At 42.8% G+C, this 16,714-nt stretch overlaps 1 protein-coding gene across 1 annotated transcript; it reads right to left on the bottom strand.

Annotated features, from left to right (window-relative positions):
- Window positions 1–6,270: 6,270 nt before the first annotated feature.
- Etfb (Electron transfer flavoprotein beta subunit) lies at window positions 6,271–16,275 on the bottom strand. Its single transcript, XM_050178991.3, has 7 exons — window positions 16,167–16,275; window positions 13,737–13,895; window positions 12,158–12,316; window positions 10,388–10,450; window positions 7,967–8,125; window positions 6,710–6,882; window positions 6,271–6,388 (listed from the first exon to the last, which is right to left on the bottom strand). The coding sequence occupies exons 1-6, from the start codon at window positions 16,218–16,220 to the stop codon at window positions 6,712–6,714; spliced, it is 765 nt and encodes a 254-aa protein (XP_050034948.1). The 5' UTR covers window positions 16,221–16,275; the 3' UTR covers window positions 6,271–6,388; window positions 6,710–6,711.
- Window positions 16,276–16,714: the final 439 nt, after the last annotated feature.

The raw sequence follows: 16,714 nt of genomic DNA, 5'->3' as shown, positions 1-16,714 counted from the left end.
CGTACAGTCTAGCCCTGTTTATGCGATCCTGACCAAGCTGACGAAATTGGTTGAGTTATGCAGCAGGTTGAATTAAAAAAAAAAGAAAAACCTACAGAACATGCCATTTAGTCGCAAGTTAGCTTCACTGCAATACCACCGACCCTTGAGGGATTCCCTTGCTCCCAAGTGTGGTGGGAGGGGATTTTACATCCAGAAATGTTATATTCGCCTCCCTCTGTGACAGAAAGTCTGTCACAGAGGGAGGCGAATATAAAATTTCTATCACCCTTCCTATTCAACATAGCGATGAGTGGTCTCCCGGCGGAACTCAATAAGATTAAATCGATTAAATTTAGCATGTACGCGGATGATATCAACATCTGGGTTAACAGTGTGAGTGACGCAGCCATCGAACTTAAACTACAGATAGCGGCGAATATGGTGGAAGAGTATGCGGCCAGCAGAGGCTTGGCGTGCTCGCCACAGAAATCGGAGCTGTTAATCATTGAGCCAAAACATCAAAGGCGACACGCTGGGAGCAGCAGACCCATCAATGTTTTGGTAAACGTAAATGAGGTTCCCAAGGTGGAGGAAATAAGAAATCTGGGCATGTACATCCAGAGAAATGGATGCAACCTCACAACAATCAAAAAGCTAGAAGGATATACGGCGCAGGTCACAGGGATCTTTAGGAGAATTTCACTCAAAGGCAGGGGCCTCCTCCTCAGACTCATGCAAGCCTCCTCAGCCTCCACAGCCTCCTCAGACTCATGCAAGCCTTCATTACCAGCCGTATAGCGTATGCCACACCGTGTCTTGTGTTTAAACGAGAAGAAAAGGAGAAAATAGATGCGATCATTAGGAAGAGCGTTAAGAGAGCCCTAGGGCTCCCAGACTCGACCTCGACAGACCTCCTCCTCAAAATGGGGGTTCACAACCCGCTAGTTGAACTCACTGAGGCAGTACGAGTGTCTCAGTTGGAAAGATTAGGCCAGTCTAAAACAGGGAGAAAAATCATGGAATGGGTAGGAATTCAATGCAACAGGGATGCCCCGACTGACAAGAAAGACATTACATTGCACGTGCGCAAACGCTTCCGAATTGCCCCCCTACCTAAAAATATGCATCCTATCTACAACAAAGAGAGGAGAGCTCGCAGGGCTAAGGCTCTAGTAAATAAACTTAAAAACACACCGGCGCATAACGTAGCGTACGTGGACGCTGCTTGCGGCAGAGACGGGGCTGCGGTATCGACGGTGGTTGATGGCGACGGGTGCGTTAAGATAGCGTGCTCCACGTGCACGAGGGACGCCTGTACAGCCGAGGAGGTTGCAGTAGCGCTTGCTTGTGCGGGTACAAAAGCGGGAGTAATATTATGCGATAACAAATTAGCTATCCGAAATTTTAACAAAGGGAGAATCTCGGAAGAAGCCCTCCACATTCTACTCAAAACCCTCCCAGGAGGGACATAACTTTTATTTGGATGCCGGCCCATGAAGAAGTCCCAGGCAACGAAGCCGCTCACGAGCTCGCCCGAGCACTCTACCACCGGGCAACTCTAGAGCAGCCAGTTCCAGGGATAAAAGATAGCATGATCACGTACAGGGAAATTGTCGATCATTACAAAGCCGAAAGAAGAATCTTTCCGCCTCCACATCGGTCTCCCTCTCTGGAGGACGCTTGCATTTGGCGACGCCTCCAGGGAAACAATTATGCATCACCACATTGGATCTACTTAACACAGACAAGGGACTATAACGATGCCCTCTGCAAAATTTGTAAGCAAAAAGGTACGCTAGACCATATAATATGGGAGTGTGCTGGCTCCCCAGGGGCCAAGGAAAACATTGACAGTAGAGAAGCCTGGGAGGCCTTGCTCCAGAGCGAGGCTGAAGACTGCCAGTGTCGAGCAATCCGCCTGGCCGTTGAGGCCGTGAAGACTCGCCGTCCTCAACGTGCGGGGACTGCTTCGTCCTCCCCCCATACCCAAGTGTAGATTAAGAGGTGGGCACTCCAGCTCGGTGGAATAATAAAGTGTTCAATCAATCAATCAATCGCTGCAATACAACTATGTTATGCAGTGAAGCATACCAAGCACGGGGCAGGGTACATTTCATTGTTAGGGATATTAGCATGTGCTTAATTTACAAATGCACCTGCGCCATCTCTAGTCACAGTACCAGAGTGTCTACCAACCGGGAATTCTCAGGGATTTTGGATAGCCTTGAAATACGAAAAACTCTGAATTTGTGCTTCTATCAGGGAAAATTAGCTGTAATTTTATTGAAAGGGAACGAAAGTCGCGGTAATGCCGGCTGGAGTAACAGAGGAATCGTAATGAATCGTCTTTGACACCGTATCGTCGGCTGGAGGCGTTGCCTGTGCACAGTCAACGACCAATTTTCCGGGTGCCCGATAATTCGGACGGCTTCTCGTCAACACCACGTACCTGATCGAGTCATTGCATCAGAACGTATGAAATTTTGAACGCAAGAACCCTTTGCCGCCCGATTTTCCGGACTTTTGCCGTGATCGTAGGTCTGAAACATTTATCAAAGCCACCACTGCCGCCATTTTGATTACCTCGCCGCCTCGAACTGGCGCTCTCGCAAGCAGATCCGCTGGCAGCCGTAGCCAACGCAGCGGCTACGGTATAATTGATGACCGCGTACTATGCTCCACCACAGTGGCGCCTTTTAATTCTTGGTCGAAATAACAAAAGTTTGGGCCCATAGAGATGTATTGGGTGCCGGCTGGCACATTCTTTGGGTAGAATTCACTGGAGCCGAATTAACAGAAATCTACTATACTTAAAGAAGTTTGACCCACAGTTGTGATGCTGTGAGTTCATGTAGTTTTGCATTTAGGTACAAGAAACTGTCATTTTGTATAATTGCAAGTTTATGCAGAATGCCTTTTATTTGGCCCTGTCTTGCACCACCTTTCTTCTAATGAAATAGATTGAGTTTAAAAGCACTGACTGTCACATTGCAGTAGCTGCACTGCAAAAATTGTGCATTGGAACCTTGAAAAAAAAAGAAAAGTACTAACTGCGCAAACTTACAATCCAAAGGTACTGAAAAATTTGGCATACTGAGCTGTAGCTGGCATCTACATAATGTGAGCCCTTGCTTGAATCGTTGCAGCACGAAATGCCTACACATGCCACGCTGCTAAGGCTCGAGTGGCCCGAGACATGCTTATCTTATTGCATAATGTTTAAGGCTGCAATGGGAAACTGAAACAAAACTGAGCTGGTGGGCAAGATATGGTGCTGCCAGAGCGAAACACGATGCCCACTTCACACTTCAGCAGCAGGGACCAGCGGCGCATTTGGGCCGCATTTGGGCCACCTATTAATGTGCAGTATGCTTCCAACAGCACCATGCCAAATGCACATACTCTGGAACAAATAGTTGAAGATGGTTATCACAATAGCGCTGGCGACGATGGCTGTGAATGGCGACATGTGACGAGCTGAGAGCTTTCCTCGTACCAGAAGAGGAATTTCATGTAACACGGTTGAGCGAGTACTGCGGGGAGCTGCCATGACGGGTGCTTACAACTCTGAAGTGTGTGCCTCGCGCCCTATCTTGTTCACATGAGATCAAGCAGTCGGAAAATGTATAATGCGATTGGTTTGGCGATACACTGAATGTCAGAGTTGAAAGATTGCATTTTCTGAGAATGCATAAACTGGTAAAAAAGGAAGTGCAACTGTATTGGGCAGTTTTTGTTTTCTTTTGCGAATGTCGGTGCTAGGAAGTCATGAAATAGGATCAATCGTATCAATGAGGTTCTACTGTACTTAAGTGGCAGTGATATTAGGTCATTTAATTTACATGCAGTGCTTTGCTAGATTAAACATGCACGTTAGCCACACACATAACCAGGCGTTTCCAAACTTTGTTCTCATGGATGTGTACCTGTCATTGTACGGTCCCTCAGTGCACATTTATATTGACTCAACAGAACTGCTGCACATGATGTATCGCACACAAATAAGAAAAAAGGAACCAGTGCCTATACTATTGAACCTACTTCTTTCCCTTGAACATTGCCAAACAGGAAACCTGACTTAGTGCCACTTAAATCAGTCTCAAGTTGCCTTTTGTGCAGTCGAACGTTAAAAACAAAGTTGCATCAATGAAAACTTACTAAAACTGAGGTTTCTCCATCTTAACACGGAAAGTGCTAATTTCACGTGTTCGGGCAACAGCCGCTGACCAAGGTGTGACTGAACATATGTAAATAAAGATTAGGGCAATAATTATGCAAATATAATGCTCAGGCTATTGGTGTATATAACTAGTACTTAACCAAAGCAATGCTTGCAATGAATGTGGTCTCCGAAGCTTGTGGTGCTATGTATTATTAAAGGCCAACTGCAACGAAATTTTGGACCATGCAGAAAGCCTAGTTTAACATAGTGTAGGTAGATGGTGTAGACCATGCAAAACTTGCAACTAGCAAGAGTAGCAGTCCTTGATGCCAAAACTGAAAACAAATGGCGCCATTAATGTTTGCCAAAAGTGATGCATGACCTAGAGTGGCTGGCTTGGCATGAGCTCGGAGATAAGGCAGAGTCCGGAGGCGCTTTGCTGGGACTTGTCATAGCAACAACCAGCAGTGACACATGTCGTCTGCGTAGGTGCTTTTTAAAGGCTGCTAACGAGAAAGCTTTGCAATTAATTGCCAGCCCTGTGGCTTTGCGAAAATTGCTTCGGTCGTATATGCTACTAATCTATTAAGAAATTTATTCAAAGAGAAATTTCGCTGCAGTTAATGTTAAAGTATTGTCAAGGAGAATATTATAGCTGCAGTGTGCACATATTTTGTTATAAGGAATTTTGCAACCTTAACAGGCAAAATTGTTAGTAGTGATGTCAACATACCTGTCGCAACTTTCAAGAAAGGTTTTTACTGTTGTGCATTGACTCAACAGTACCATAAAACCTTGCATATAATAAGAGAAGAGATATGGGTATAGTGAATAGCAGAAAAAAGTTTCATTGAGAATGATAAGAGTGTGGCCAACTCAGCGAAAACATTTACGTTAGACTTTGCGCTACAGTCATCATCGTGCTGGGTTGCGCTGTCTTTGGACAGTTCTTTGATAACTTTTTCCAGAGATAGCCATCTGTGCTGCACTTCTTGAAAGCACTACACTCACTTGCTAGCTCATGCTGTCTCTAGATGGCACCTCTTGTATATTAGCTAGAGGGCAATGAAGATGAAGTTAGTCATGCAGCAATAAGGAAACCAAAACTTCGAGCTGGCTGAAATTTTGATTTGAATCCACATTTCCTATGGTGCTTTAAAAACTATGCTAATAATTGAAAAATAATTATATGCAGTTCTTACAGTAGTGATATCTGTGCAACAAATCGGAACAGAATTTGATGTACGAGGGTGAGTCAAATGAAAATTTGATTTAAAAAAAAATTACTCTTTGTGCATATATGGCAGAAAACTGCATTACTTTTCAATATATATCTCCCACGCGCTCAATGCAAGTTTGCCAACGCTTACAAAGTGCCTGAATTCCCATTAAAAATTCATTTGGGAGCGTGCGTAACTACTTGTGCAATGCACAGGGTATCTCTTCAGCTGCCAGGGCACCTATCTTGTGGACATTGAAATGCAAGCATACCATGCACAATGTGGTATGCTAAAGCACGACCCATGTTTACAGTTGCGATGTCATCCAGCGTTGCTTGTCCGTCTCAACATATTTAACAGCTGCAATTTTTTCTAAAGTCGCATCTAAAGTCGCAACGCAGAGTGACTGACCTGGATGAGCATCTGCTACTGACCTCCCACCATTTGCAAACTTGTGACTCCGTAGACGTGCTGCTGTGACACACATCCATTGCCATACAGGACCATCGTTCTGTGGTGAATTCTGAAAGGTTTCACACCTTCATTATGCCTAGTCCGAATAGCAGAACCCTATTCCTCCCTGGTGCAAGTTGTTTAGTGGGGCAGCCATCTCTACACTGTTCTCATGTGTCTGCATCTAAGGTCTAAAAAAACAACAACAAAAAAAACTTTTTAATCTCATCTAGGGACCTTATCTGCCTATGCAAAATGCTGCAACCTATAAACCTCATAGTGAAAATCCAGCACACTGTTATGAACACGTTTGTCAACTTACAGGCTACTGGTGCCATCTTTCGCTCTTTTTGTTACCAATTTACTAGTCTTACTGGACTCACCATTGTAGATAGCAACAAAATATAAACTTCGGCCTAGGCATCTTTGCAGGAACACCAACGCAGCAGCAGGGAATGTAAAAATATCTTTTATTTTAAGCATTACTTCAGGACAGGTGTACAATTTGTTGACTACTTTGCTTCCACCAAAATCTTGGACTTCTGCAGCTGCGCAAAGTTGAGCCAGACATCTGTAAAGGAGCATAGCACCAACCATTGCATTTTTATTACAAAAGTGTGAATGAAAAGGTTATGCCAGCAGTATACTACAGACTACAGATCTTCATGAAACACTGAATACTTGGACAAGCATTTCACAGCTGCAACATTTTGAAGACATCATATTGCACCTCCAACGTCCACAGTATTCATTTGAAACTGTTTATCACTCCTAATTCCAAGTGCATAGCAGTGCAATGTAACGTTTCATTGTGCATTGTTTTGCCTAGATCAGTGCAAGGCTAATTGAGTGAGAGCCTGTATACTAGTTCAACCTTAACAGAGAGGCCTACCTCTAGATACGCCCCAAGGCCTTCAGCTTCTCTAGTAGCTCATCCACAGTCTCGACCTTGGTACCGGCTTCCCTGGTTGGTGGGTCCTCTACGCTCACAATATCAATACGAGCACCTACGTCCACACCCAGGTCCTTGGGTGTCTTCTTCTCCAAAGGCTTCTTCTTGGCTTTCTGCAGCAGTCAGTCAGAAACTATCGAAACTTGGCATAGAAGAAGATGGTGCACTACTTTAGCTAGTGGATATTTTGACACCCTCCACTCTACCAAGGCGTTTATCCAGGATTCTAATTTTGGGGGCTGCTACCAAAATGTAGGGGGGGGGGGGATTGTATGTGTGTATTATATATCGCAGGAGACAATAGGCTGCGTTTTTTTTCTTGCTTTCACTATTTTGTCTGCACTGCCCTTTTAAAAATGCGTATTTTTTTTAAAAATGAATACAAATGTTTTAAGGCTTGTGTTGACAAATGGTGACACTGCGTAAGCCTCTCATTGCATTATGTGGCTGTGTAGTCTTGCAAACTGATTCGCGGGGCGTCTACCATCAGGAAAAACCTGGAATCTTCAGGGAATTGGCAAGTTCCGAACAATTCGTGGGAAAAAATTGCATTTTCACCTCAGTTCCCTAGAATGGGGGGAAATTGGTACCTACAGTAATGATTACGAAAATAGTGGTATTGCAGAGTGAAGCTATGGTTTCAACTAAACCTACAGAATCTGCAAATTATAGCGTTGGCTGGTTTTGAGAGTGTGAGCCTGGGCATACTGGTACATGGTTCAGTTGAATCTGATAGTGCATTCCAAATGACTGAGGCTTTACTGGAAGTATAGTTCAAAATTATGGGCTTGCAGTAATGTGGCAAGCTATAAACAACCGTTTTTTTTATTGCACCCAAACCGCTAGTGTCATAGACGGCCAAGGAATTTCATAAATACAGTCGGGGAAGACCTGGAAAAATAGGAAAATTTGAAAATGCTAACATGGCACACAACCGGCTGAAGTAAAAGTCGCAGAGTGAAACGGAAATCTTTTATTTGCTGCAAACTTGGACAATTAGGAAATTTTAATTTGTTCTGCATTCTACAACTGCGAGCAAGAGCACAGTAATGAACACCATAACATACAAGCAACCTACAGGGAATTAAATGACCCAAGCTGGATTTCCATTGTGCTAAAACTGTGTTTCAAGCCAGCCACCAGCACACTCCCAGCAAACGGAAAATTAGCAAGCAAGGTATGCTCAGTAACACTAACCATGATGTTGGGGAGGGTGGCATATCGGGGCTCGTTCAGTCTGAGATCCGCGCTGATGACCGCGGGCAGCTTCACCTTGATGTGCTCGAGGCCACCGTCAATCTCTCGCGTCACCTTCAGGCTGTCTCCATCTTTCTCAATCTTTGAAGCGAAAGTAGCCTAGATGCACCCATGAGGGAAGAAGTGATGTAGGTCAGGAAGCAACACAGAGCACCACAAGTAAAAAAGCAATCGCCCTTAACTCACACACGTACAATAGGACCTTGTCGATATATTCATGAGAAAATCAAGAAAATAACATTAGTATTAATTAAAATGTATAATTAGAACTGAAGTTCTATACACTGAGCGTATGAGCAGGGAAACTGCGTACTGGGAATGCATTGACGAAGTTCTGCCGTATAGGCAACTTTTCTTTATTCGGTGGTGACAAGCTAGCAGCAGGACTACTGAAAATGTCACTCCACAGACCGTGACACATTGCATCTGTCTACTCGCAGCATACCCCTTCAAAACAATCCTGAGGGGACTTTTTGGAATTTGTGTGTTTAGTAAATTTGATTTCACGGAAGTACAAATTTATGGAAGACTAAATGAAGATTGTCTGTTATGATTGTCTGTTATGTTAATGATGAAGCCTGTTAAGCCCATCAGAGAATTTGGCCTTAACAAAGTTCTACCTTAAAGAGAGTCTCCTGTTGTGTTGTCAGATGAAGAATAGAAAAGTCCTAACCGAAATAAAACATCAATTATATAAAAGTTCTTGGCATACAAGACGGAGTGTGTTGCAGTTGTAATTCACACCCTCTATGCAACAAAACAAACACAAACTTGCTTTTCTATGAAGTGAATGCAGTTCGCAGTGCTGAGTATGTGTCATGTAACTAGCCCTGTCAAGCAAAACTAAAATTAGCAGAGGGCATTGCAGTGTGAAATTTTATATGTTATTGAAATGCATGTAATGGCCACAATGATAGCACACTGTGTGCTGTACCAATCTGTCGCCCATTAAGCAGCTCGTTATTAACAGCGTTGGATGAGTGGATTTCCAGATGACATTCACTATTCACCCTTTTTTAACCGGAAAAGCGCATCACACACAGTCTCAAATGTGCAGCATATTTCAGCATATTAACAGTGGCATCAGTGGATACTGTTTGGTGATTGCACTAGCCTGAAACTAGACAGTGTCTGGTCAAATGTAATGTGAACAATGCAGCCCTCTTGATAATGGTAACACTGGATGCTAGTAGATCACAGATTGTGACATTTGTTAAAAATCATAGGGTTTTTGTGCCAAAACGATGATTCGATTATGAGGCATGCTGTAGTTGGTGGTGGTGTGGGTGGGGGCTTCGGAATAATTTGGACCACCTGGGGTTCTTTAAAGGGACACTAAAGGTAAATACTAACTCGATGTGGATTGTTTAAATACCATTTCAGAAACATCACAGCGCTTGTTTCATGCCAATACTTAGATTATGAGAAAATTGCATCTGAAGGGTCCGAATATCTCTATCGCAATTAAAATCTCGGTGAGTGGGGTCGTTGCATACGCCATTACCACCCTTTGCTACTGTCAGTGAGTAAAATGGTACCCGACAGACGGTGGTACGATGTTTTGCCCAAAACGCCAACGCTTGGACATGAAGAAACCGAGCCTCGGCAGAGTGGTGGATTCATTGCTGCAGCTGCTTTTGGTCAAGTGGCGTGAACTATTTGGGCATCCCGCGACATCACACAGAAATGGACTTCCCTGCTACTTGCAGTTTACGCAAGTTTCGTGAGCCAGCAAAACCAGTGCGGCACTACATAATAATGAAACTACTGAAACATGAAAGTGCGGGCTGCGAAAACGAAACTTCTTGACCGCCCGCATCGTTGTCAAGAGCAATGTCAATCAGTTCTTTTTTCTAAAAATGAAAGAGAACTGGATAATTAGCATTTTCTTTTCCCCTATAATGCAATACAATGATGTTTTTATAGCTGGTAGCCAAGTACTAATTACAGAATATAAATGAGGAGTGACTCTGTGGTCTGGCAACTACTTGAATGTCCCGGGGGAGTCTCTAATCGTGTCCTGCATTTACCTCAATTTCTCGGTTACTAAAGCTCTGTTTGCGATAATATTGACACTTTAGAGATTCTCGCACACTAATCTATCACTTTAGCTTGACTTAATATTTGCCTTTAGTGTCCCTCTGACATGTACCAATATCTAAGTACACAGATGTTTTTGCATTTCTCCCCAATCGAAATACGGTCGCTGTGGCTGGGATTCGATTCTGCGACCTTGTGCTTGGCAACCCAACACCATAGCCACTAAGCAACCACTGCTGATTGTGATATTTGTCCTTAAAAGCTGCATTTCCTCTGCACCTAACTACTTTACCATGTCTACCTTGCGGCAAACAACCTCACCTGTGGCCAGTCTAAAATTCCAGCTGTCATCTGGGCTGTCTGATTGCTGTCATCATCAATAGCCTGCGAAAAAAAAAAAAAAAAAAAAACAGCAACATGTACTAAATGTTCTTTTTTCAAGAAAACACTGTAAAACTGTTCATATTTCAACTGTAAGAATGACAAAGAAACTTGAAAATTTGACATAATGGCCAATTGGCGTCCGACTACACTAGCTTCAACTGTCACTGCTTAATGTTAATTAAGCTGACCAATATGCTGGGCTCCAGTTCATCTGCTGCCTCTTGCATACTGTCACTTCTCTAATCCCACAGCTCTCTGAGTACATGCAGTACTATCTATTACAGACATCTGCGGCCAAGTCACTACAGTGGGACACAGTAATTGCTGTAACTGTTTTAATATGAAGCCTTAAAACAAAAAGAGCAGTGGCAGTTGAGCAGAAAAGCTTTCGAACTAAGATTAATCTTGTATGTTCAGAGAAAACTGGCTTTGAATGTTGGATCATATGCAAAATACTTCCTTATAGAATAAGAGAGAAAAACGTCAGTTCCGCAGAAAGACCACATAGTCTACACCCAACAAAAGAAAACTGTTTTGAATAAATCAAGTTGATCAAATCTGCATGTAGCCTTAGGATGAAAAGATAAGGATGCACATACACACATGTATGCATGTACAAGCGCAAAAGGCAAGGGAGGACTTCATGCATTACTTCTGGAACTGGTGCCTCTCGGCATTGGTTCAGTGCTTTTGGCTGAGACAAGAGACACTTGATTAAAGCGCCCCTCACCAGAATTGGCCATCTTAAGCCGACAAGCACAGTGTACACAATGCGCACTGACAATTGTGTCTGCAAAGTATTACACCACAGAGCGCTGCTAAAATAACTGAAATTCCAAACCAAATGCCACGTGCCCTTCTTCTCAAGAGAGCCTTGCTCCCAGCCAGAGAGTTGAGATCAGAAGCATAAGTGTGCCTACGTAATTCACATTGCTGAAACTTCACTCGCCATGACACATGACTTCAAAAACTATTCCAAGGTTACAGGAGTTATTTGTCTGATCTGTTGCTCCGCTAGACGATTTAAAATTTAGAGAAATAATAAAACCTACAAACTGAATGTCTGCAAGTCTGTTTTACTCCATGTCTTAGAAAAAGGGATGTACTTCCGTGTCATCTGCTTGTTCCCACGTCGTGCAGTCGTGCGCACAGGGAATGAAATTATCTGACATTTTCTATCGGTTTTCAGTGCGTAGTTCTGCTCTTTGAACCCCTTGCGTCAGCCTCCTCAGTGCTCACGTGGCACTGACTTATAGAGCTAGTCAGGCGTTGTGGTGCACAAAACCGTGCACTGCGTAAAGCGAGAGAAACGAAACAGCTTGCATACGAAACCATCGCCAGAAGTGCGCCGCGCTGCAAGAAAGCAAGAGGGAAAACAAAAATTATATATATATATATATATATATAGAGTGGAGAGTGTCTACGTTGGCAGTGACGTTCGCCTCCTAAAATCGCAGATTCGCAACGCTTCAAACATTTTTATCTCTGCTATTAATGAACCAATTTGAAAAACTTGCAATAGAACACTTCCCAGTGGACACGTACATATAACCAAAATTCGCTGTGTAGCCTTGTGAAAGATTTTTTACAAGGGACACTTGAAGTGGCCTTGCAGAGTCGTTTCTCCCTATAGCTGCTATTACCTGGCCCTCTGCAAAAGTTCGTGGAGCAGACAGCGCCAGCAGCACCAAGGATGGCAATGCTCACCTGCTTCCCCACAATAATGACATCCACCTTGTTGTCAGCAGCCAGCTTGGCCAAGATTTTGGAAACGTGTAGAGGCTGCAGTGTCTCGTACTCTTTGCCTTCTACTTCCACATGGATGGCCTTGTCTGCACCCATGGCCAATGCTGTCCTCAATGTTTCCTGGCAAACAATGTCGACAAGACATACTCTTAATGATGGACAAGAAGAATTTAGAAAAATAAAAGATGTAAACTTTCTGGTAGTCACGACTGAGATGAACGTACCATCTAATCAAGGCTGTCAGTAACTATCTACGTTTCTGTGCCTTCAAGCATATGCAAAACTGTTGTGTACGCTACAATAAGGTCGAAAATGAACGTGCGCAGAACGCTATGAAGAGCTTTGATGGTTACTTATGCACAATAACTTTTGGATTAGTGCTGTGGGCTTAGCATGACTAGCATAACAACAACGTGGCTCTGAAGCCACCTGCTTTGATCTAAATTGAGCCTTATTAGCTGCCCTTCATTGCAGCAGCAAAACATGAACGGTGAAATAATTTTTCAATTCGTGAAATAATTTTTAAATCAGTCTTGGCTATTTTCAAGGACCAAGTACAGTACTGGTGATGTTCTGCAAGAGGATAGAAAGTCTCTGTCCATGTCACTTCGCGTTACAATCCATGATGTTCTGCAATTATTGAGATCAGCCACCTGGCCTGATACTGCCAGACATAGCTAAATACACTGCTGGTGCTATGAACATGCTTCGATTTCTATATACCAATGGTGCTGCAGCATTTGGCACTAGCCATTCATTAGCTGAGTGGAACTCTACTAAAAGTCTAATTGAGGACGTGCACATACTGTGGCTGTAGCTGTTCTGCATGCATCTACGTAAACAGACATAACGCTAAACTAAAACTGGCTATTAGTAAACTGCATCTTTGGAAGATCTGATACATGCTTGGAAAGGGGAAGAAAAAAAGAAGAACAGGAAGGGGGGGGGGGGTTACGAGAAAAAAACCCAGCATGGTTGCTTTGGATGAAAGGTACCATAAACAGATTATTAAATAGACCCTATTTTTGTAGTGTCAGGCTATTAGTGTGCAATGTGTTACATGCAGCCCAAATAGAACAAAGGAAGACTAGTGGCACATCCATGATGCTTGGCAAGTGCACAGAAAAATATGGAAATCTGTTATGCTGAAATGAAGCCTACACAAAAGGAAACAATCCATCTGCAAGATGTACCTACCTTCTCGCATTCACCAGCATGTAGGGCAGCGGTGTAATTAATTTCACAGATGCTTAGTTTTGGAGGCCAGAGGACATTTAGCGCCTCCTTAAAACATTATCACACATAGCAATTTTAAGTACTTAAGCTTCAAAGGAGTTCCATTTTGTTCCTTGCCACCTGCGTTTAATTTTGGTGTGAGAGTAACAGAACACAACAAAACTAAGAATGAAACAACATGCTAACTGTATTTCTGCTCTGTCACTTGAACATTGTGGCATTAGTATGTGAACGGAGTTCTATGTCATGGTAGCTACAGAACCAAATCCAACTAGATTACAAGGAAGAAAAAGAGGAAACATACCTGACATGCAGCAGGCCCACATGACACAGCGATTATCTCGCTGGCTACTTTCTTCTCCTTCAATCGTACTGCCTCCTCCACAGCAATCTCATCGAAAGGGTTTAGGCTGTGCTTAACACCATCAGTCACAACTCCTGTTTTGTCAGGCTTGACACGTATCTGTACAAAGATGCAGAAAAGAGTCACCACTGCTATCAGCCAATTTAACCTTACTTTCGAAAGAAGGCCTTTACCAGAGATTGCCCATTGCTGCTACTCTGCGTCGGCTGACTCCACACTATGCCTGCAAATGTCCTATCATATTGCTTTATCCAATCATCTGCCACAATCGAGTGCATTTCCCTTCCTCTGCCACTCTGATGGACCACACTGGTAACCGCTTCCATTCATTTTATGACCTCCCCAACTCCAATTCTTCCTCTTAAATCTCAACCGGAATGTTAGCTACCCATGTCTGCTCTTCTATCCACACTGCGGTGTCCCAGTCACTTATTTATATGCCCACGATGTTTTGTTGTGTCACTCACTGAATGGTACTTAGCTTCATTTTAAATTATGGCTGGGTGATTGATTGTTTAATGCTTTAACTGCAATTAATTTTATTGATCAAAATTATTCTGTTGAGGTCACATGAGCAAAACCAGGGAAATGTCACCACCGACATCTCCACTTCGCTTGCTCTACAGCAAGGAATGGAACCACAGACTGTGTGTTCCAATTTATATGGAACGTGTGTGTCTCAGGGGTCAGGTCAAAAGTCACCCATGCATGCTGCACTTTAAGCTAGCAAGACAGGTGGTGGAGCCGGACTGGGGTTTGTTTTAAATAAAGTTGTTCTCTTTCTCTCTGGTAAAGTGTATACTCTCACTGTAGCTGAACTTAATGATTGTGCCCAAGTGAGCTCAGCATGCTTGAATGCCCACTCAAGCAAGGTGTCACCGCCGTGATATTACAGGCAAATGTTAGTTCAAATAGCACTGTTTTTTCCTAAGTAAATGCAAAAAACTTTTCTTGGCTCTAAATGGTTCTATTAATTGGGTTGAAATTTTAGACCAAACACCTGCCATAAATCAAAGTTGAAGGAATACAGGAAATGCATGCCCACTGCAATTAACACTGGCGAACGGAAATAATTGCCCTCTATAGAACCTTAAAAAAAAAACTTCACCAGCAATTGTGTGAGCTACTTGGCAGATTTCAATTACTGCAACTTAAGGAAGATCATGTCCATTTAAAGGTAATTTGTAACTACAACATGTTGTCTAACAACACGATTAAAGTGTGGAGGGCTGTTTCATTATATCGTTTTTGACACAAGGTAGTTTCTAAAACACTCAACTTAAAATATTTCTTAATATATTTCCGGGTTTCAACATCATTCTGACAGAAGTGTTTTTCTGGAACATTCAACTTTGATTTCTTTATTACATTCACAAGTGTTACCACCCGCCTTTTGCCATTAATAGTTGCTTGGTGTGAAACCACTAGGATGAATCTAAGCTTTCTTTAAACAATATTCGTACTGCAGCAATAGCAATGTCTGCCATCAGCAGTCGACGGGGCATTTTCGTTTGCTTTTATTTTATGACGAATCCGAGTAAGATGAATTCTGGATTCATACTTGACAAAAATTTGTCACGCGTGTATTCAGATATATCGATATTGTGGATATACCGAACAACCTTCATGCGTACTGCGGATACTGTATACGTACGTGTTTACCAATTCTAATATGCTACCTATACACGGTCTTTATGAAGCTCTTTTTTGTCGGCAAATATCTCCGTTTTTTATTCGTAGCCAGCTGTAATTTGCTAAGGTCTAGGCGCGGAAAAACAGAAAGTATCCTTTACAAATATGACAACTGCATTTGTGTTCACAAAGATGCAAATATTCTTTTTGTCTGCTGCATTGCTGTCGCTCTCGAGTTTTAGAAAGATTAACAGGACCTATTCAAATGACACTACATGCGTTATATCGCGGAACGGGTGTCACTATTATGCTAGGGCCAATGTTACCATAAAGACGCTGTCAAATCTGCAACCGGAAAAAGTCAAATCTGAAGGACATTACAGCTACAAGCCGCGAGGCATATCGGTTGGCGATTATGTATGCCGTACGTATAGGCTGCTTCGTGGGTCTTATCGTCAGGACCGTGTGGTCCACATCTATACAGGCAAGCACACGTGGTAAGTACAGGTACATGCGTAAGTAAGTTTTATTTCATCGGCGCTTAGCCAAGCATGTCTAGAATGATTAGTAATCATTCTGAAACTTCATTACGTGCGCTTGCAAAACGCAGGCATTATACAAACAGTCTGAATAACGCACAAGAACGCCTAGTAATAACAGTGGCCGACTCAACACTAGCGGGAGCTTTAGCGCATGGATGCTAACGGAAACAGTGTATACATAAACACGGATACATACTTTAACCGCATAATCAATCACACGCTTGCAGCCGACGAGCACCCTGAGCGCCATGATTTGCAGCAGCCTAAAATCTGAAAGCGCAGGTTGCGCCCTCTGTCGGTTTAAAATTTCTCAATGCATACCATTATATGCAAGACGGTTTCGATGTTATAATTGTATGAAACTATGGTTTCGACCGCTTATATCGCTACCCCCTTCTCCAAAATAAAATAAAATAATAAACACAGACGCACGCATATTTCCTCAGCAGTTAAAAAAAAGGAAAAATAAAAGTTTGAAAGGCTGTAGACATGGGCTGTAGAGTATCAAATAAGCAGTGCAACAAATGAAGAAATGTGCGCGTGTGTACCCTTGTTAGAGCCTAACATGAAATCGGTACTTTGATTAAGTAATTAACATTATTAATGAATATTTCGCATAAAAGCACTTTATGAAATAAACAGTAAACGACGCGGCTACTTCGCAAACCGTAAACACTTCATCCGTTGCTTCATCACTCGAAGTCAGTGTCATTGGTGAAAATTCCACAAAGTACGCAGCTCAGT

This window comes from Dermacentor andersoni, chromosome 5 (assembly GCF_023375885.2).
Source record: "Dermacentor andersoni chromosome 5, qqDerAnde1_hic_scaffold, whole genome shotgun sequence".
NCBI lineage: Eukaryota > Metazoa > Arthropoda > Arachnida > Ixodida > Ixodidae > Dermacentor > Dermacentor andersoni.
Note: the sequence above shows the minus strand (reverse complement) of the source record. Positions and strands in the feature narration are given on the sequence as shown.

Excerpts from the sequence above, each read along its gene's own strand:
- Etfb (XM_050178991.3), bottom strand. The coding sequence starts at position 16,220 with ATGGCGCTCAGGGTGCTCGTCGGCTGCAAGCGTGTGATTGATTATGCG. Across the intron at positions 12,317-13,736 it reads GTGGGCCTGCTGCATGTCAG|GAAACATTGAGGACAGCATT; the intron begins GTATGTTTCCTC and ends ATTGTTTGCCAG. Across the intron at positions 10,451-12,157 it reads TCATTATTGTGGGGAAGCAG|GCTATTGATGATGACAGCAA; the intron begins GTGAGCATTGCC and ends TTTTTTTCGCAG.